This window comes from Rhinolophus sinicus, chromosome 11, assembly GCF_057876585.1.
Source record: "Rhinolophus sinicus isolate RSI-liver-muscle chromosome 11, RSI-T2T, whole genome shotgun sequence".
NCBI classification, from domain to species: Eukaryota; Metazoa; Chordata; class Mammalia; order Chiroptera; family Rhinolophidae; genus Rhinolophus; species Rhinolophus sinicus.
Window position 1 is genome coordinate 13,636,697 of NC_142511.1, and position 21,412 is coordinate 13,658,108.

A 21,412-nucleotide genomic window follows, 5' to 3' on the forward strand; every position below is an offset into this window, starting at 1 on the left:
TTACGACTTAAGAACATAGTTTATGTGATTTTTATTTTTACATTTGTTAGTTTGTTTTGTGGACAAGAATATGGTCTACTTGGTGAATGTTTTATGTGCACTTAAGAAGAATGTATGTTCTGCTCTTGTTGAGTATTCTATACGTTCCAATTAGGTTAAGTTGGTTGGTAGTGTTGTTCAGGTCTTCTGTAACCTTCCTGATTACCTGTTTGCTTATTCTGTGTTACTGAGAGAGGAGTGTTGAAATCTCTGACTACAAGTATGGATTTGTCTATTTCTTTCAGTTCTTTTTGTTTTACTTTAGGTAGTTGGAAGTTCTACAGCAAGATGGACACACATTTAGGATTGTTTAGGATTGTCTTATTGGAGAATTAGCCCCTCTCTCATTTTATAATGGCTCTCTTTGTCCCTGATAATATTCCTGGTTCTGAAGTCTTTTTGTTAAGTATTAATATTATTTTGCCAGTTTTGTTTTGGGTAGTAGTTATATGGTGTATCTTTTTCTATCCATTTACCTTTAACCTGTGTCTTTATATTAAAGGAAGTATGTTGTGGGTAACGATATTATTGACTATATCCCCCGCACATCCCCGTGACTCTTTTGTAACTACCAATTTGTACTTGTTAATCCCTTCACCTTTCTCACCCAGCTCCCGAGCCTCCTTCCCATCTGGTAACCATCAGTTTGTTCTCTGTTTCCATGAGTCGTTTCTGTCTTATTTGTCAATTTATTTTCTTCTTTAGAGTCTACATATAAGTGAAATCATACGGCATTGGTCTTTCTCAATCTGACTTATTTCACGTGGCATAATACCCTCTAGGTCCATCCATGTTTTCGCAGATGGTAAGATTTAATTATTTTTTATGGCAGAATAATAGTCCATTGTATAAATATACCACAATTTCTTTATTCAGTCATCTGTTGATGGACATTTAGGTTGTTTGCATATCTTGGCTATTGTAAATAGTGCTGCAATGAACATAGGGGTGCATACAGGTGTATCTTTTCAAATTAGTGTTTTGGATTTCTTCGGATAAATACCCAGGAGTGGAATTGCTGGGTCATAAGATAGTTCTATTTTTAATTTTTTGAGGAACCTCCATACTCTTTTCCATAGGGGCTGCACCAATTTGCAATCCCACCAGCAGTGCATAAATGTTCCCTTTTTTCCACATCCTCGTCAACACTCGTAGTTTGTTGATTTATTGATAATGACCTTTCTGACAGCTGTGAGGTGATATCTTATTGTGGTTTTTATTTGCATTTCTCTGATGATTAGTGACATTGAGCATCTTTTCATAGGTCTGTTAGTCACCGGTGTATCCTCTTTGGAGAAATGTCTATTCAGGTCCTCTGCCCATTTATTTAATTGGATTGTTTAGTAATTTTTGGTGTTGAGTTGTATGAGATTTTTATAGATTTTGGATATTAACCCCTTATTAGATGTATCGTTGGTGAGTATCTTCTCCCATTCAGTAGGATATCTTTTCATTTTGTTGATGGTTTTCTTTGCTGTGCAGAAACTATTTAGTTTAATGTAGTCCCATTTGTTTATTTTTTCTTTTATTTCCCTTGCCCGAGGAAATATATCAGTAAAAATATTACAAAGGGTAATGTCTGACAGTTTGCTACCTATGTTTTCTTCTAGGAGTTTCATGGTTTCGAGTCTTTAATCCATTTTGAGTTTATTCTTGTATATGGATAAGAAGGTGATCCAGTTTCATTTTTTTTTGCATCTGTCTGTCCAATTTTCCCAGTTATTGTGTTGAATAAACTGTCTTTACCCCAGTGTATATTCTTGCTTTCTTTGTCTTAGATTAAAGGACCATATAGACATGGATTTATTTCTGGGTTCTCTATTCTATTCCATTGATCTATATGTCTGTTTTAATACCAATACCATGTTGTTTTGATTACTATTGGCCATGTAGTATAGTTTGATATCAGGTAGTGTGATACCTCCAGCTTTGTTCTTTCTCAAGATTGCTGTGGCTATTCGGGGTTTTTTATGGTTTCATGTAAATTTTAGGATTATTTGTTCTAGTTCTGTGAAAAATGCCATTGGTATTTTGATAGGGATTGCATTGAATCTGTAAATTGCTTTGGGTAGTATAGACATTTTAACTGTATTAATTCTTCCTATTCATGAGCATGGTATATGTTTCCACTTATTTGTATCTTCTTTAATTTCTGCCTTCAATGTCTTATAATTTTCTGAGTATAGGTCTTTTACTTCCTTGGTTAAATTTATTCCTAGGCATTTTATTTTATTTTTTTGATGCAACTGTAAATGGGATTTTCTTTCTTTTTTTTTTTTTTTTTTTAAAGATTTTATTGGGGAAGGGAACAGGACTTTATTGGGGAACAGTGTGTACTTCCAGGACTTTTTTCCAAGTCAAGTTGTTGTCCTTTCAATCTTAGTTGTGGAGGGCGCATCTCAGCTCCAGGTTCAGTTGCTGTTGCTAGTTGTAGAGGGTGCAGCCCACCATCCCTTGTGGGAGTTGAGGAATAAAACTGGCAACCTTGTGGTTGAGAGGACGCATTCCAACCAGCTGAGCCATCTGGGAGCTCAGTGGCTGCTCAGCGGCAGCTCAACTCAAGGTGCCCTGTTCAATCTTAGTTGCAGGGGGCGGAGCCCACCATCCCTTGTGGGACTCGAGGAATTGAACTGGCAACCTTGTGGTTGAGAGCCTACTGGCCCATGGGGGAATCGAACCGGCAGCCTTCAGAGTTAGGAGCATGGAGCTCTAACCGACTGAGCCACCAGGCCGGCCCCTGGGATTGTTTTCTTCATTTCTCTTTCTGATAGCTCGTTATTGGTGTATAAAAATGCAACTGAAATCTGAATGTTAATTTTGTATCCTGCTACTTTACTATAAATTCATTTATCAGTTCTAATAGTTTTTTGGTAGAATTTCCTGGTATTTTAAAGATGTCACTTCATCTTCTTGTAGCTTGTATGGTTTCTGGTGAGAAGTCTGCTGTAAATGTTATCTTTGTTCCTCTGTATGTAGTGTGCCTTTTTTCCCCCCTCATTGCTTTCAAGATTTGTCTTTTGCTTCTTTAGCGGTTTGTTTTAGCAGTTTTTGACAGATGTGCCTCATTGTTTATGTATATGTTGTGGGGAGCAAATTATCTTGCTTGTTCTCTGGGCTTCTTGGAGCTATGGTTTGGTGTCTGTCTTTAGTTTTGGGAAATTCTTAGCCATTATTTTTTCAGATGTTTCTTCTGCCTGGTTCCGTTTTCTCCTTCTGGTATTATAGAATTACATTGTAGTAGCCAGCCTCTCAGATGACCCCAATGATCCCTGCCCCTAGCATTAGTGCCCTCGTGTCGTCCCCTCCTACACTGTACCAGGGTTGGTTGTCAATGTGACAAATAGCATGCATCAGAAGTGATGGTATGTCATTTCTAAGATTAGGTTATAAACGACTAGAACATCCTTGGGCACTCTCTCGCTTCCTCCTCTCTCTTGGATCGCTTGTTCTGGGGAAGCAAACTGCCATGCTGTGAGCAGCCCTATGGAGAAGCCCACATGGTGAGAAACTAAAGCCTCCAGCCAAAAACCAGTGAGGGGCTAAGGCCAGCTAATGACCACATGGATGAGTGCCAATTAAACCTTGAGTTGGCCGTAACCATAGGCAACAGCGTGGTCCAACCTTGTGAGAGACCCTGAACCAGATCCATCCCGTCCAGCTGCTCCCAGATTCCTGATCTTACTGTCCCACAGCTCTTGGACTTTTTCTTTAACCTTCTTTTTTTGTTTCAGTCTGGGTACTTTCTTTTGACCTGTCTTCAAGTGTTTTGTTGTGTTGTTTTATTTTCCTCTCCCATGTCTAGTCTAGTGAGGAGCCTGTTGAAGGCATTCTTGATTTTTATTACTGTGTTTTATTTCTAGCACTTCCAGCTTATGGTTTTTTTTTTAATTTGTGCTGATACTACCCATCTGATTTTGCATATTATTCACCTTTTCCATTAGAGCCTTCAAACATATTAATCAAGATTATTTTAAATTCCCTGTCAGATAGCTTCAAGCTCTGTGTCATAGGTGAGTCTGGTTCTGTCAATTGCTTTGTCTCTTGGCAGTGTGTTGTTTTCTCTGGGCAGAATTTATATGCATATTTTAGGGCTCACCTGCTCTGTGGTTTCCTCCCTTCTTCAGTTTCCCTCTTAACTTTCTACCTGCTCTGGCCAGCTCTGAACATTGTCTTCTGACATTTTAAGCCATTAAGGCTGTGGCTTTCTGTCTGAAGACATTGATGAAGTGGGGAATGCCCTTAGGCAAAAAGGTAGAAACCTATAGCTCTCCCCAGTGCAGTTTCTGGTCTTGAGGGTAGACTGCCCTCCAGCTTCTGCCTACATTTTATTGCTCTCTGGTGCCTTCAAATAGCTTGTCCAGATCTTTTAATCCTCATATGTGGGAGGGTTAATCTGACCAAGCTGCTCGTCCATTAACAAAAGCTGGAAGCCTTCTAGACTCCGGAACAATTTCACAAACACTGATCTGATCATGTGACTTCCCCATTGAAGCCCTCACTTGTTTTTCCATGTATTAATGGCCTTGCCTTTTTCTGTAGCCACATAAACTGGTCTCATGCACTGTACTGTAATCATACTGACTTCTTTCTGCAAACAGCAAACTCACACCATTTGTCTTATGCTCACTTTGAGTAAGTTTGTAATTGCCTGCCCTGTATAAATGATTTCTCTGACTATGACTACGTATCTATTTATTTCTCTTTGGATGTTATTCTCAAAAGCTCATGTAATGTGACTCTATTATGTGTTAATTCCTTTATCTTCTCTATTTAAAAATAAAATGTTCTCTTTTGTTCATATATATGCTGAAAATCCCAAATCTCTGATTAGAGCCCATGTGTTTTTAGTTGTCATGTGATTTATCTTATCAAAAATAAAATATTTTTTCCTCCTAACCCAACCTTAGGGATGATAAAAATTTAAGAAACAAAGGCCTAATAAGTGGTGTGAAGTCACTCAGTAAAGAAGAATTGAGTGCAGAGTTCTTAAACTTATCTCTGAACACAGATGTATGTCAACAGCCTTGTATATCTAAGCAACAATTGAAAGCAGGTAGTATTCTTACTACAAATAATTAGAAATATCTTATTTTATATACTAAGATTATGGATAGCAATTGGAATTAATAGCAGATTTTCATCTTGAACATTTAAAATAACATTGTTTGAAATATTTGCTCGCATGTAAATGGTAGAAATAAATGAAAATTATAATGGTAATTCAAAAGAAAACATAATTAACAGTATTGCCTTCTACATACACTCTTACAAATTAATTTGAATTTTTGTACGCACACATTTTTACATAGTGGCTACAGGAAATATTCATTTGAAATGGAGATAAATTTTTAGTTTCATTTTAAAATTATTTTCAGATTCATAACTTTCTATTAAGTCTATAAAAGCCCAATAAGAGGAAAACTTGACTCTAGTAGTAGTTTTTTTTTGTTAATTTTAAACTAGTAGTTAAGAAAGTTAAAGGCTTTCTTGCACCAGAATAATCTCTTTTTTTTCACCAGAATGATCTGTTCTATAGCTTGATATTTGATGAAATAGTATATTAAATCTGACATAATTTAAAAACACATACCACCTTTTCCCTTTGTGGGGAAAATAATTATTGAAGTCTCTAGTATTGTATGTACTTTTATGTATAACTAAAAAACTTCATATATACACATGATACTTGACATTTTGGTAATAAAATTTCTTTAGTCATAATATTCAAAATGGCATTTAGAAGGAATAACAGGATATTCTAATATGGGTTTTTAGGGGTAAAATGTTTTCAGTTTAACCATTATATTACTGTCATTTTAAATCCTTAGTTTGTTTTTGTACAGATAAGCCATTTAATATTTTGAATTTTGCCGTAAAGAAATTATAGTCGGTTTTCAGGTATCAAAATAGTAATGTTGATTAAATAATATCAGTTAAAATAATAAAAAACTCATTTTAAAGGGGGAGGGATAAAAGTAGTTAAGTCAGAGATTTCGGTCCATTCAAAAAAATTTATGGATGTGAGTTGGAAGCATATGCTATTTTTGGAAGAAAACACATTTTGACCCATAATTCCTGGTTTTTCTCTTACAGGTAAATTCAAAGCATTATTGACATATTGTCAAACAGATAAAGCATTTGCTAATGTAATAGGTTTATATTACATCTAAAACAATTATACTAGAGATACATGTTTCTAAATACTATTTTTAAAATAAAGTATTTGTTTTCTAGGTAATTCAAATACTAATTATATACATAAAATGTTTATTATTTGTGACCAAATACTAATTATATATAAAATATTTACTGTTGCTGTCCTAAGTAAAGCTTGTAACTGTTTTAAAGAAGCAACATCTTTGGAAGAGAGCTTTGAGGAAGAATCTACAAATTCTGGACTGCCCATTCTACTTGAAAGCATAATATCTGATCTTGAAAAATCTCTTGGAACAGCTTTATCTTCAATATTAGAAACAGAAATGAAAATTGCTTTTGGAAACCTTTGGATGGAGGTGAGTATTTCAACCCTATTAGTTGAAAATTTATTCTTTATTGCTAAAGATCGGTTACCTTTTTTAAAGAAATTTTACTTGTATAAAATGTGTAAGCTTCATTGTAATAATCTATATCACGTATTTTTTCTTGACGTTTTTGAAATAACATTTTGAAAATTAAATATGGACATTTCCTAAAGATTAGGGCTATATTAGTCATTTTTTTCAGTGAACAAATATGTATTGTGCATCTACTGTGTGTCAGACACTTTGTCCTCGTGGAGCTTAAGCTGAATTCAGAAAAACTCTGATATTTAGTTTATTTGAGTCAAAATGTCTGTTATAAGGAATTTCCCCAGCAATATATGTTCAGGAAAAGAAAGGAATATTTTGGCTTATGGTATGTAAATACAAGAATCAGTATAAATTCAATCATATTAGCAAGATATTTTGAATTTTGTTTAGATTCACATCTTTTCTGCAATAAGTAAAACTCCACATTTAGCAGGAGGGGCCTTTTTAGTTTAATGTTTATTTGCTGTTTACATTTATAGCTAGGAGAAACATTAGTTGCCATCAATTATAGATTGTATCTATTCCAGATACTCAGTGAGATTCTATGTTTGCCAATCCAGTGTGTTTGCTGCTTGATTATATTATCAAGTGTTGAACCAAGATGATGAAGAATGATCAGGTGAAAGATTCTAGGAGGGTTGACTTAAATTGGATATTTCATAACAGTCTAGGACAGTAACTTTATATGAATGAGACAAAAAAGAATGTGACGTCTTGTGTTAAAGGATCAGTCTTTATAAACATCTTTGTAAGAGTGTAGCAAGTGTCAATTATAATTGACAATGTTTTTCCACATAGATTTTTTTCATCAGTTACGTGAAATAATTAGATTGATTTCCTCATAGAAATGACCATGTTGTAAAGTAGATTGATGATCTTTGCTAATTAAAACTGTGCTTCTCATTCTTTTTGCACAGATTGTTTCTGAAACTATATAAGGATTAATACTAACATGAATTTTACAGAAGCAATTTGCAATGGAATTAGCACTTTAAGATTATGATTGGCTTTTAATAAAACATCTTGTAGTTTAAAAAGAATTCAACTAGCTATATTTTGTCTAGAAATATATGCAGAAATTCCTAAATAAGTACAGTGACCTTTGAACAATGTGGGGGTTTGGGGTGCCAGCCACCCACACAGTTGAAAATCCACATATAAGTTTTATAATTCCCCCAAAACTTAACTACTAATAGCCTACCAGAAGCCTTTCTGATAACATCAACAGTCATGTATTATATACTTTATTCTCGCAATAAAGTAAGCTAGAAAAAAGAAAATGTTATTAAGAAAATCATAAGGAAAATACATTTACAGTACTGTGTATGTATATTGAGAAAAATTCACATATAACTGGACCTGCACAGTTCAAACCTATGTTGTTCAAGTGCCAACTGTACTTTTTAATAATAGGAATAATAAATCAGGAAATGCTCATTTTTTCTAAATACGTTTTAGATGCTGTACTTGAAACCACCATGGACGCTAATGCATTTATTACAGTGCTTTAGGAAACATTGGTTGGCTGTATTTGGATTAGTTATGGAAAAGAGCTTGCTTTTAACCATTGAGAGCTTGTATGAAAATCTCTGCAAAGGTATGAATCTTTTATGTTGTTTTTAGCAGTGTTGTATTAAAGTCAGTCTAGCAAATAATACTCCACGGAATGTGAAGCTAAATTAATAAAAAGTGTGTCAGTTGATTCTTAATCATTTATGCTTCCCATTAATAAAGGGAATTTGTGGCAGCTGGACGAATGGATGTGGGTCATAGAGCTCGTGACTATTAATGGTCTCATTGTTGGTGTTCCTGGGTATTGTGCATATATGATTTTTAATAATGTTTGCAAACTTTTAAAACTGTATTTGTTAGTTTATTCAAGTATGCAAATCAAGTTATTTAGATTTTTTTCTTTTTCATTTCTCACTGTGTTTAACACAAATTTTGACCCCATTTCATGGACTGATTTTAGAGATAGTGTATCAAGGTTTCTATCTAAAATATATGGGTAAGGAATAAGGAGCCTTAGGCTTTGGTGCATAGAGAATTTTCAAACCAGAAAAGACTGTAATCAACCACTTAGTTGGTGTGCTGAGCAGAACCTCAGGCTTCCTGAAGTTTCTCTGGAGCTGCCAGCATGTGGAGGTGGAGAGGCTGCTGGGAGGCCGGGGCCCTGGTGGGCCTTTGGCCTTCAACCCCAACTTTATAGCCTAGCAGCTTTCTTTGACCTCTTTATATATGGAGATTCTATGTCGGATTTGAGGGGGGAAAAAAAAGTTTGTCTGCTAAGAAGAACAAGATGTGAAAAGCCCTGACCTAATGTTATTAAAGCCCCTGTTTTGTGGTCAAGGAAACTAGCCTGGAGAGGGTAAGTGATTTGTCCAAAGTCAGAGAGCTGGAGTTGTCTTACTATACCTTTTAAAAAGCACAGTAAAACCCCAGGGGATCTAAAGTGTCCAGTCAGTGCCTTATGATGTGTCGTGAATACCTGTTTTTCAAAGTTACCACTTTTAAAATAAAGGTATTTTCCAGGCATTGTCTTTAACTATAGAAGTTATTTATTAGAGGTATTATTATATCAGGGTCATAGAACCACATGTTGTAAATGTCTTCAAAGCAGTTTCACAAGCTATATGGAAACATTTTTCATATCTTTTACTAGAGGCATGATTTAGTTGGTTCTATAAAAAGAGAAAGTCTGTAAACCATGTATGAACTTGAACAAGATTTAGTTTCAAAAGTGGGGTATCTAGTTGCCATCTTCCATTTGTCTGTTTCTTCCTGGGGTCGGCTGTGTTTTGCTCCTACAGCTAAGAGGTGGTAGGGGCAGCTCTAACTGGCAATAGGGAAAGACGTGAAGAGACGGTGACCATTCCTTCTGCTAAAAAATCATTTTTGGAGTCATTGTGTGCGTCATTTATTGATCCTTGGTCTAGAAGAATCTGATGCCTAATGTTTACTGACTTTGAACAGTGTTGAAAAAATGATAAAAGTGCTTTCTGCTCTAAAATAATTTTGAATTAGAAGAATCACAGTTTGTGATTTTGTTTACTACCTTGAATACTGTCCTCAGCTGTTGAGTTATACATAAGTGTTTAACTTCACTTGTACCACACCCGTATCCTTAGATCAAGTCACAGAAAATTCTGTGGAAAATGACTAGTTGCTTTTTCTAACTTTGTTATCCATATTAACTGTAGTCTAAATAATTATTGTTCTTATGTAAGCATTAAATTATTTCAATTATGTAGATTTGTCTTTATATTGTGTCTGCATACTGAATTTATCACTGTTATTTCCCGTTTGCCCTTAATCTTCATAAAGAGTTTTTGTAAGACAGAAATAAAATGATTAACTCAAGGATATGAGCCCTACTGAGCATAGACTTACGTTGGAGAAGCACCCTACAAAAAAGTTACGCCCAGTTTCTCCTCCTCGGGAGATTTACTAGGTTCATCAAATCTCCATTCTGTTCTATGTGTAGAATCTCTCTCATCTCTTTCCCACCGGAATTTAAACTAGTCATTGACTTTAAAAATAACTAAAAGTGTTTTGTAAGGAAATATACTATTTGCTTGATAAAGGGGAAGCCAGAAACTCGGCTGTAACCATCACATTAGATTAGAATTTCTGAATATTGTGTGGTCAGTTATTAAAATATGTTATTTTCATTTGACCTTTCAGTATTTCACAAGGAAATACTTGTTGTATAAGTGATACAGGGAACTCTTTGTTTGTTTGTTTTTAACTCAGAGTGCCAGTGAAAAAACCATACTGGTGTTTCGGAGAAAATGAACATTAAAAGAAAATAAAACATGTTGTAGCATGGCTATTTTAAATGCCTTTGAAAACTGTTATGTAGCATTTTATCTTAATAATGGAAGGAATTTTTTCTGAGTTTTGGTGACATTAGAAAGTTACTTAACTTCATTGTTCGTAACTTTTAAAATAGTTGAAATTATTGTCACCACCTCTCCTAATTGGTTTGAGACTTTAATGTAAGTAATTTTCGTTTCTCGAGAGAAAATCACTATACCCTTAGATGATTACTTGTAGATTAAGTCACTGCTAATTTATAGGGGAAAATATTCTGCCAGCTTCTTTTGTCCACAGCTTACTGTTACCCAAATTATTTATTTCTTGCTACAGTTGTGCTGAGCATAGAGAGAGAACACATTGTTTTCAATAAACTTAGTATTGCATTTCATGTAATGGACTATGAAGGTAAATCGTTACATAATAACTGAGTTGATTGAGTGGTGCCATGTAGAATTTATGAGCTTTCCACCAAAATGTGACTCTTCTGATGCCTGCACAGTAATCTCTTTGTGAAGCCTCAGTTTTGATATTTGTTTGGTGATTATCTTTCTTTTCTGAAGAGTACAATGTTCTTTCACTTTACTTTTACTTTGGAGTCGATCATGTTGAGGGAACTCCTGGAATCTGAATACACCATACCAGAATCCACTCCAAGAACTTTGTCTATAACTAAGTCTGTTCAATTGTTGCTTTTTACACCAGAGAGATAAATTAGAAGTGGCATATAGGTGTAAATGTGTACTCTTTTTAAATTTCATAATTAGTATTAGATTGACTTTCCAATGACATTTTTGTGTGGTATGCTCATTCTTAACATAGTTTCTCCTTCTTAATTTTCTGTTACCAGCTAACAAAACAGTGGATTTTACAACAGTGAAATTCTTGCTTCAGGATTCTCAAAGTCTGTTACATGCTTTCAGTACAAGATCAAATTATGATGGTATCCTTCCCCAGGCCTTTGCTCAAGTAAACAAACTACTGCAAACATTTACAGAGGTAAGATGCCTTTGGAATGCCATTAAGAGGAGTTAATCACATGTGTCCTAAAACATAGTTAGCAGACAACCATAGGTAAAGGATATTTTAATTCTAACTTATTCTAACATACTAAAGGCATTAAGCAATATATTAAGTGAAATGAATATGGAATAAGCAATTCTTACTACAAATGATAAAACGTACCCCCGGTCTTATACAATATAATACATATAATATAATATAATACCAGGTCTTATATTAATTTTTGCTCCAAAAGACACATTAGAGCTGACGGTCCGGCGAGGTCTTATTTTCGGGGAAACACGGTACTTCTATGCCCGTCTCCTTTTTCCTTCTCTACAACCAGCCTTTATTCTTGGCTTTACTGGTGGCCATAAAATACAGAAACATAGATAAACATACACTCAGTGGTTTATTGCTACATATGATAATACGTGATATGTTCAATGTTTTATCCTTCATTAGCAATGCATAGTATAATGTGCTGTTTAAAACTGCAGTGAACGTAGCACATGAAAGTAAGCATTTCCATCAGTTCTTGCGCATGTTTCGGGGGTGTGTTGCTTGTAAGTATTTATGAGCGCGACTTTTACTGAGTAAAGCTGTCTTTATATTCCTTTGCATCCGTAATTAAGGAGGTTCGATCTGTTTAAACATATTTCTAGACTTTATGGACACCCTAAATTTTTATTATTTGTACCATTATTCCTGTAGGCATCTAGGTTAAGAAAAATCTTAGGGCCCCTGAATCTAGTCTTTGGCCAAGTTTTCTAAAATATTTCTTGCATACATTTTTCTTTTTATTCTGCTGTGATTTTTTTAAACCTAATTCAAGTTCTCAGTCCTCTTTTCCTGGATTATTTCAGTAGCCTTCTAACCACTTTCTTGCCTCTACTTTTTTCTGTTCCAGTTTGTCTTAGAGTGCAGTTTCGTGTATATCATTTCTTAAGTAAGAAACCTTCACTGGTTCACTGTTCATAGAATAAGGTTCACATTCTATACTGATTTTTTTTTTTTAACAGCCTTTTGAATCTCATGCTTTTTAGAAGATGATAAGGTGGTTGGAGGCTTGACTGTACTTATTTATCCTTGTATCCTAGGTGCCTCTGCAGTTCAATACCATATGTGTGCAGGAGCGACAAGAGGATTCTTAAATTGATATTAGCATGTTAGCGAACAAAGGTCACTATAATAAATAGATTGGAAATCTTATTTGATATAAATGGAAAAGGAAAATTTTTTTTTAGCTCTGATACTTTTCTGGAAATATTCTGTACATAATCAAGGACAAAACAAACAGTGAACACTTCCCAGAAAGCTAGAACATTGGCAATGTTTCTTCTCTCACTTACTAATTGGCTGCATTTTATGTAATTCTTGTTTCTCCAGGTCAAGACAAAATTTAATCGAAATCCTTCTGAAAATACCGTGGGTAAAAAGCAAGAAGATACTTCTCCAATGAAGTCTACTAACCAAGAAATCGTTTTCTCAGGTTCTCAACTTTCCCAACCCAACAGGCATCAAGAAATCTGGTCTATTCTAGAGAATGTTTGGATTACAATATATCAAAACAGGTACTAAATTGCGAAGAATTTTTGAATTTTAGGGTTTTCTATCATCACTGTTATTCATTGGAGTTAGTGCTTGGGTTCTGAGATTAATGTACTAGATTATCTTATTGAAGGTCTTTTGCCAAATGGGTATCTAAGAAACAGTGATGCTTAAATAGGGGTGTGCATCAGAATTATCTCAAGAGTCTTAAAAATATATATGCCTGCACTGTATCTGTAGAAAGTCTGGTTCAGTAGGACTGAGGCGAAGTGAGATAGTACATTAAAAAAAAAAAAATCTAAAAAAAAAAAATAATATCTCTGCAGGTGATTCAGATGTGAAATCTTGGTGGAGAAACATTGCCTCTATATATCAAAACCAAAGAATAGTTTCCTAGATTGGCTAAACAAAGTAAGAAGAGACAAAGATTAATAAAATTTACAATAATTTAAGAAAAGGTCAGTCTGGATTAGGGAAAATTCATGGGAGATTTTTTTTAAAAAGGAAGATACTTTAATTTAAAAGGAAGAAATACTTTTATTACTTTCATACACATAAAATACCATAGTCTTGGTAAAATGAAAAGACAGAGATTATTTGTGAGTAGTTCTTTAAATAGGATGCTGCTGGTGTAACAAAAAATAATTTAAAGCATACTTCATAGGATGATTTTTTTGTTAAAGGGCTCAGGATGACTATTGTTTTGGATTAAGATTACCTGCCTGTTCTAGCGAGATGTTCAGAAGAGCAGCAAAGTAATATTAGCACTCCATTTAAACATCTATTCTCAATCACACATCTATTACAACTCTGCAGATTTGGAACCCATTTTTAGTCCTTTGATATAGTTAATTTTTTTTTCGTCAAAAAATGTATCATCCATCATACTAAAGAAGTATCTATACCTGATGTAAGCTAAATAATATTTAAAAATTTGTATTTTCACATAAAGGATAGGTTTTGTTTGTTGGTTTTCTCTAGACTTAATAAATGTTTAATATATGTTTAATATTTTGGCTAATCAGATATTCTTGTTAGCGTAAGTTCCCCTACATAACAGGCAAAATAAAATAGATTAAAACCATATCTAAGACGTTTTAATCTTCCTTTCATTTAGAAAACATTTGAGTACTTGATGAACCTTAGAGCTAACTGTAGTACATACATGTGTGGGGGATGTTATAGAATTTGGGATAATAGACTTTGCATTATAGTATTTCAGTAAGTGAAAAATGCTTATATTGCTTTATCAGTATTTAGTTGATTAAAGCCTACTTCACTGTTTGCATGCCCGTTTGTGTACCTGAGTTACTGTAGAACTTTTCAACATGTTTGTGCTTGAGCCTTTCATGTAGAGATGGTCATTTGAAGGGTCTGGTAGGCCCCATGCACCATTACTCCGCATGATTGTAAATGGCATCTTCTTGTCCTGTGCTGTTCTTGTGGTTTAATAATCAGTTGTAAATTTACAGCACATCAGACCAGGTTTTTGTGTCTTTTCTATTTGTGAGGAATTTGAGTGTTAGATACTATCAATGATTAATACCTTCATGGATTTTAATAATGCTTGTCGCTAGTTGGTGGACTATGTGCGTTGCATAGTTTCTTCTTTCTAGAAACATTCCTGTATTTTTCAAATTACGTACAATGACTAGGCTTTTAATGTATAAAAAATTTTTTAAATAATATTTTTAAATAAAATAAGTTTATGGTTTTTATTTTAAAAATAATAGATGCCCCAAACCAGTGGTATTTCTGTACACTAGCAATGAACAATCTGAAAAGCAAGTAAAGAAAATAATTCTACTTACGTTATTAAAAGAATAAAATACTTAGGAATTAATGTAATTCAAGAAGGTACAAAATTTATACACTGAAAACTATGAAACACTTTTGAAAGACATTAAAGAAGACCTAAATAGATGGAAAAATCCAGTGTTCATTAATAGGAACACTTAAGAAAATTAGAGGACTCACACTTCCCGATTTCAAAACTTACTACAATGCTACAGTATTCAAAACTGTGCTACTGGTATAAATATAGACATGTAAGTCAATGGACTAGAATTCAAAGTACAGAAACAAACACATACATCTATGGTCAGTTAATTTTGACAAGGATGCCAAGACCATTCAGTAGGGAAAGAATAGTCTCTTTAACAGATAGTGCTGGGACAACTCAGTAGAGTTGTCGCAAAAGAATAAAGTTGGACCTGACCTTATACTACATACAGAAAGTAACTCAAAATGGATAGATGACCTAAATATAAGAGCTAAACCTATAAAACTCTTAGAAGAAAACAGTGTAATTTAAATACATCAGCATTATGAGAGCTAAGTTATAAATAAGAGTTATTTTATACATTCAAAATGAAAATGCTGTAATTACAGTAAATACGCTTGTGCACCTATGAGTATCTTTTTCTCTATCTCAGCACAGATGTGTTTCAAAGATTGGGCTCGAATTCAGCTCTGACTTCTTCAAAAATAGCATCATTTGAAGAAGCATTTATATATCTTCAAAAGTTGATGGCCGCTGTGAAGGATATTCTTGAAGGAATTCAGAGGTAATCATAAATTAATTTTAAAGTTTTATTTATTACTTTTCTTTTTCTTCTAGTCTTATCAGCTTTTTCAGAGTTGCTGGGAATCTTCCAGCAAGTTTTATAAACTAATCACTTTTAGATTTAACTCTTCCCTTCTCTTGCAAAGAATCCTTTTTCTAGCTTGGACCACAAAAATGTTCCACTTTTTCCTTTCTGGAAAAAATATATCATATTGTAAACTTCACAAGACACTTTATTTTCTTTATTAACTGTAGCTCCTCGAGCAGTGCCTGGCACATAATGGGCACTCAGTAATTACTTGTTGAATAAATATATGTTGAGGTAATTATCACTGCACTTTAAAAACAAATATATGTTAATATTTGCTAACATGATGGTTGATTTCCTCCAATACAGTCTCACAGTACTATAAACTGAAAAAGTTTGAGAAGCAACATAGTCTTGCGATGTTTTGAGACTTACACATGTGGGATTATTTTAAATACTTGTGAAGCATGTAGAAAACATAGTGCCAGAAAGCTATAGAATGTGCCCTAGCACCTTTATAGCATGAAGTCAAATGCTTTCTTTTGTGACACTAAAGGAGAATACTAAACTTAACCTTGCAATGTTTTGGATCTATATCAAAATTGCTTGGCTTGAATTAGATGTGTAGCTTGCTCACAGAAGACTGCTGTTCTTTATAAATGAAAAAACAAAACCAAAACTGATTTGATTTTAGTATGTCCATGATTGGAAACCTTGGATTTTGGAAACAGTAGTTGGGGGTTTTGTTTTTTTCCTTTTCTCTTTAAGGGTTTTTTTCCAACTTTCTTCATCTCCTTGTTAATATATAAAGCATTTGCACTTTTTTTTGGATCCCAGTTAGCTAAATGATTCTTAGAATAAAAAAATTACCAAATCTTTTTGCCACCCTTAAGTTACTAGCAAGTTGAATATGTGGCGGATCCCAGGACAAGTTCCACATCATCTCTAAGTGCAAGTGGTCCTGTTTTATTTAAAGCAGCAGTAAATAAGAGTAGCTTTATGAGGGAGAAATAGTCAATTCTGACTTTAGCTGTGTAAGCGCTATTGCATACTCTGGTACATGAAAGCCATGCCTGACACTGCCTTTTCTACAGACAGTGGGGATATCAGTCTGTGTTCAGTTACTCAACAGATGTGTATGGAGCACCAGCTATGCTAGGCATCATACTAGTCTCTGGGGAATCAAAGATAAATCAGATGCTGCCTCTGACTCCAGAGAGCTTGTAGAAAGAGTGCCAAACAGTCACATGAAAACAGGTAATTGCAATAGAGGGTTATTGATATTTTAAAGGGACCTATGCGGTGGAGAGAGGAAGGGTTTGGCAAAAGATGAGGCTGGATTGAGGTTGCAGGGGAATGTCTTGTAGGTCTTTCAAAGCACTTACCACATAGGTTAATAGTTCATACATTCAGAGCTTTTAACTTTATGCCTTGATATAAGTGTTTCTGGTCCAAAGAGCTTTGGAAATATTCCATACTATACTATCCTCTTGGAAAATCACTATACATGTATCCATTAATATATTAATGGGTTTTATACACCTTTGCTGTAGAGAAGCCTTTAAAAAAATTTTTTTTAAAGTCTATTGGGGTGGCAATAGGTTTCAGAGAAGTCTTTTTTAATTTTAGGAGCTGTACACATATTGATGCCTGGGTCCCGTACCCGAGAGATGCTGATGTAATGGGTTGGAGGGTGTGCCTGCCTGTCAGGATTTTAAAAATTTGTCCAGATGATTCTAATATGTAGGCAAGTTGAGAACCCTTAGCCAACTATGTTTAACCACTGGTTCTCAGACTGTGGTCAACAGAACCAGCGTCATCATCACCTCCTGGAACTTGTAAAAATATAATTCTCCAACCCTCCCAGACCTGCTGAATCAGAAACTCTGGGTGTGGGGCCCAGCAGACCGTGTCCTCCAGGTGGTTCTGTGCACTCAGGCTGAGCACCATGGGCTAAGTGGTGCTCAGCCGTGCCGGCCGATTCGAATCATCTGGGAGCTTTGAAAAACAGAACAATGTCCAGGTCCCACGCTAAACCTCATTAATCTGCATCTCTGGGACTGGGACCTGGGCATAAGCATTTTTCCAAACTCCCTGGGGGGTTCTCTTGTGAACCAGGGTGGAGAAGGTGCTGCGTATGTACCACCCACATAGCTGTCTGTAAAGAAGTGGATTTTAAGGCTGATACAATTTTGTTAATATTTCCTCTAAGGACAAGCACTTCCAGGAACAAGAAAATGTTAGTGGCTCTGCTACTTTCGATCCTGTGACCCGGGGTAAATAGTCTTAAGCCTCACTCTTTCTCTACAAAACACGCACAGTGATGTCTTCCCAGAGCTTTTCAGAAAGTTATTGTCCTTTGGAAGTCAGGTGTCGGTATTCTTACCCAAACCAGTGATTCTCCGCTTACTTGTTGGGGAACTTGTTAGAAACGCAGAGTTCTAGATCTACCCCAGAATTATTGAAATCACAATATCTGTAGATATTTTGTAAAGGAGGGAAGTTGTGTTTTTAACACGCTTTCCAGGGGATTCGTGTGCAGGTGGCGGGGTTGGGGACCACACTTCAAGAAACCGATCCAACCTCCTGTAGTAAGTGTATCAGAACCTCTTTAGCTACCAGTAGAGGGCATTGTGGATAAAAAGTTTGCTCATTTCAGAATTCGTTAACAGGAAACGACTAAAATTGCCTGTTTTCCCCCCTTTCAGACAAATATGCATTTCAATCAAGAGTAATGGAAGTTAATAATTATATTATTTTGTCAAGTGCATATGTGATCTTAAAATTTTTAAAGAAAAAGTCACGTTAAATCAAAATAAGTTCTGTTAAAACTTCTTTTTGGGTAATTATGGATGGATTTTTAAATGTTTAAATGTTTAAACATTGAAAAATGCATTCAACTTTGTAGTGACTGCAAATTCATTAGCATTTTTCAATGCTTGTTAAAATGGAATAGTTTTATTTGGCTTTCAGTGAATAAATATCAACTCTATTTCTTATAGAAAATCATGTATGGTGTTACATTGGAAATCAATAATAAGATGACTTGTTAACCAGGGCCTTCAATTAAAAAAGTGAATGAAAATGTATTTGTTAACTAAGAGCTTGGGCTTCTAGTTCCAAATTTATCCCTTTGTAGCTAACTTCGGACATGTCATCTACCCTGTCTAAGGCAGCTTCTTTCTTTATTAAATGTGAGTCCTTCTTCAGAGTAATAAATGAGATGATACATGTGAAAATACTTTTTGAACTGTAATATATTTACAAGTCTTAGTCTTTGTTTTCTCCTTGAAGTTGGTATGTTAAATTTGAGATGTATAAAATGTGTATTTCAGTTTTAATAATTCGCTAAACAAGGTTGTAATAAGTTAAGATTGAAAATATTGGTGAAGCACTCCATAGTTACACATCTGGGAGTACAATACCTAATTTTGTAAAAGTTGAAAAACGAGTGGGTGTGTGGCTGATGCCTATAATTTCTGCACACTTTCTTCTTGGGCGGGAAAGGGAATTTAATAAACTTACTTGCTCTTGGGTTAGTTATTGCTTCTCTCTTTCTCATCTTTCCTTTTATGTGTATAATTTGAGCCCTTTTGTTAATGGCTTCCTTATAAACATTAGAGAAGCTGAGTCAATACTCTTTCCATGTAGACAAAAGTATTTTAAGATTTTATTTTTTTTTTAGGTCAGTACTATCTAGACTTACTTTGTACTTTAGTAAACTTATGCTTAGATGGATCAGGTTATTCTCCAGCTCGCAAAAACCTTTTGCTTAGTACATAAAAATTACAAAGTTTCATTTGGAATGAAAATTAATTGAAGAGTCATCTGGCAAATTCAAAAAATAAGAAAAGTTCTACTTGCACATGAATCAAAAAACGCCATTAAATGACTGTGTGTGTTTTGTGCTTAAACTGGCATCTCAACAAAGTTAACTAAACCGGTCTTATAGTCCAATTCTGAGGCATACTATGAATGTGTGCACCTTTAACTTGAAAGCTTACACTCAAAACAACAAGGAAACTGTTTGAAGTGTGTTTTTGTGTCTGTGAAGTAGATGAGCTGCCTGGTCAGAAGTAGAGGTAACTGGTTTGGTGGACATGGTCGTATTCGGCCTGGGCATTCGTGCCCGACTGTGGAATGTGATGTTGGGAAAGGAGACTTCTGCTTGGACTGGGGAAAGGAAGGTGATGAATTTTTATCATCTTCAAAGACTTTAATAATCTTCAAAACTTTAGTAAACTCTTACATTCCTCCGGCTTTGGTTTGAAATACTTTATGGAGCCTTTTTTCTAAAACGTGTTTATAGTCCACGAAGTTGGAATTTTATGTGTTTGTCATTTACATATATTTTGCTTATTAAGCCTCTGAAAAATGAATTTTCCTGTTACTCTCTTACCCCATTTTAATATAAGAACACAATATATACTAGTACGTATAACCATACATGATGTCTGGGAAAAGGGATTCTGCAATCACAGTGGCTTTTCAGACCCACTAATGATTTAGCTGCTTCAAAGACTGTGAAGTTTGCACTGGAGAGAATATTTTATTAACTTAATACTGTATGTCTTGATAGCTGACCTCTCAGAGTTTTAAAAAGGTTATTTAGAGAATGTCGGCCTTCAGTTGACACAAAGGAGCCCTCTTTAGGCTTCTTGGTTGTGGTTCCCTGGGTACAGCTCCTGGAGTATGATTCCTCTCTATCTTTACTGTGAACTAAAGAGAAAAATTAGTTCCCCCCACCTCCCAACATATAGCATCATTACAGGCATAGGATAACTATACACCTTCACATTCAAAAAGCAGGGAAATAAGAGGCACACAGGATCGCTAGCGATGCAAAAATCCGGCTGTGCACATGGCTGCCATTGCCTTGATTAGGGCTCTGTCCTGCCTGGGAATTACTTACAGCTGCTCTTGACTCTGCTCCCTGGTTCTTGATTTTGGCCCCGGAACTTTTTCCCTAAGACACGTAAGCTGCAACCGAGGAGCCTCGTCAGCCTGCTTCCTGCACATGAAAGGTAGGGAGCCCGAAGACCTCTTTTCGTTTTCTATTGCCTCTATCCTGGTTAGTCCAAGTGGTGATACCACTCACTACCAGAGCAGTCCTCTAAAAAACTGGTTTCTATGAATCTTTTTGGGGTTCGCTCCATTGGACAAAAATAGCAACCTCACATTTCTTTGAAATAAACCCTTCTCTACCTTGGGTTCCTGGTGAAACTGCTGTGGGCAGTGCCCTTAAGATTTGTGGAAGTCCTGTTGTTTAATAGGATTTGTGAGGCACACTCTTAAAGGGCCTTTTGTCTGTCTGAAAAATTCTCCAAGGCATCTTCTTAGATCTTTCTGAGGTCTCAACAAAAGGTGTTACCGTAATGCTGTTGTTGCCTTCATCTTGAACCCATGTTTCCCTGCCATACTTGTTAAAGGTAGATATTGAATAGCACTTAAATTTCTAACCTAAGATCAATTTAGTTGTTACTTCAGGAATTTTTTTATATACTTAATGCTTTTGCAGTATGTTATCTGGGCTTATCACTAGATGTGTCTTATCCTCACCACGCTCCATACACGCTGTCTTTTTGTGATCTCATTTACTACCAACCTTTTCGTGAACATTATTTTTTATCTTACCTCTCTTAGTTCAATTGTGAATTTTTAGCTCATACTCTAAATGTTTAAAACGAAACTCATCATTTAAATGATGTCACCTGACTACTTTCTGTTTTCTTCTGTGTTTTTTTTAAGGATTCTCTTGTGCGTCCATTAGATCAAATTTGTTCATTATATGTTGTTCATGCTAATTATAGGCTTGCTGACTTTTGAGCAGTTCTGAGATTT

General features: G+C 35.0%; 1 protein-coding gene across 4 annotated transcripts in view; it reads left to right on the forward strand.

The window, feature by feature from the left end:
• Positions 1 to 21,412, forward strand: part of SWT1 (SWT1 RNA endoribonuclease homolog) — a 74,293-nt gene that overhangs the window by 27,359 nt on the left and 25,522 nt on the right. For 2 of the 4 annotated variants that reach the window (XR_012492946.2, XM_019738097.3), the window contains exons 11-16: positions 4,947 to 5,092; positions 6,388 to 6,551; positions 8,067 to 8,205; positions 11,275 to 11,423; positions 12,816 to 13,000; positions 15,413 to 15,544. Coding sequence is in view for 3 of the 4 variants with exons in the window: in XM_019738097.3 (XP_019593656.3) it covers positions 4,947 to 5,092; positions 6,388 to 6,551; positions 8,067 to 8,205; positions 11,275 to 11,423; positions 12,816 to 13,000; positions 15,413 to 15,544 (915 nt within the window). In the remaining variant the exon portion in view is untranslated. Of the gene's footprint in view, positions 1 to 4,946; positions 5,093 to 6,364; positions 6,552 to 8,066; positions 8,206 to 11,274; positions 11,424 to 12,815; positions 13,001 to 15,412; positions 15,545 to 21,412 lie in introns of all 4 variants that reach the window. The other 2 variants (XM_088801630.1, XM_088801631.1) reach the window with 2 other exon arrangements.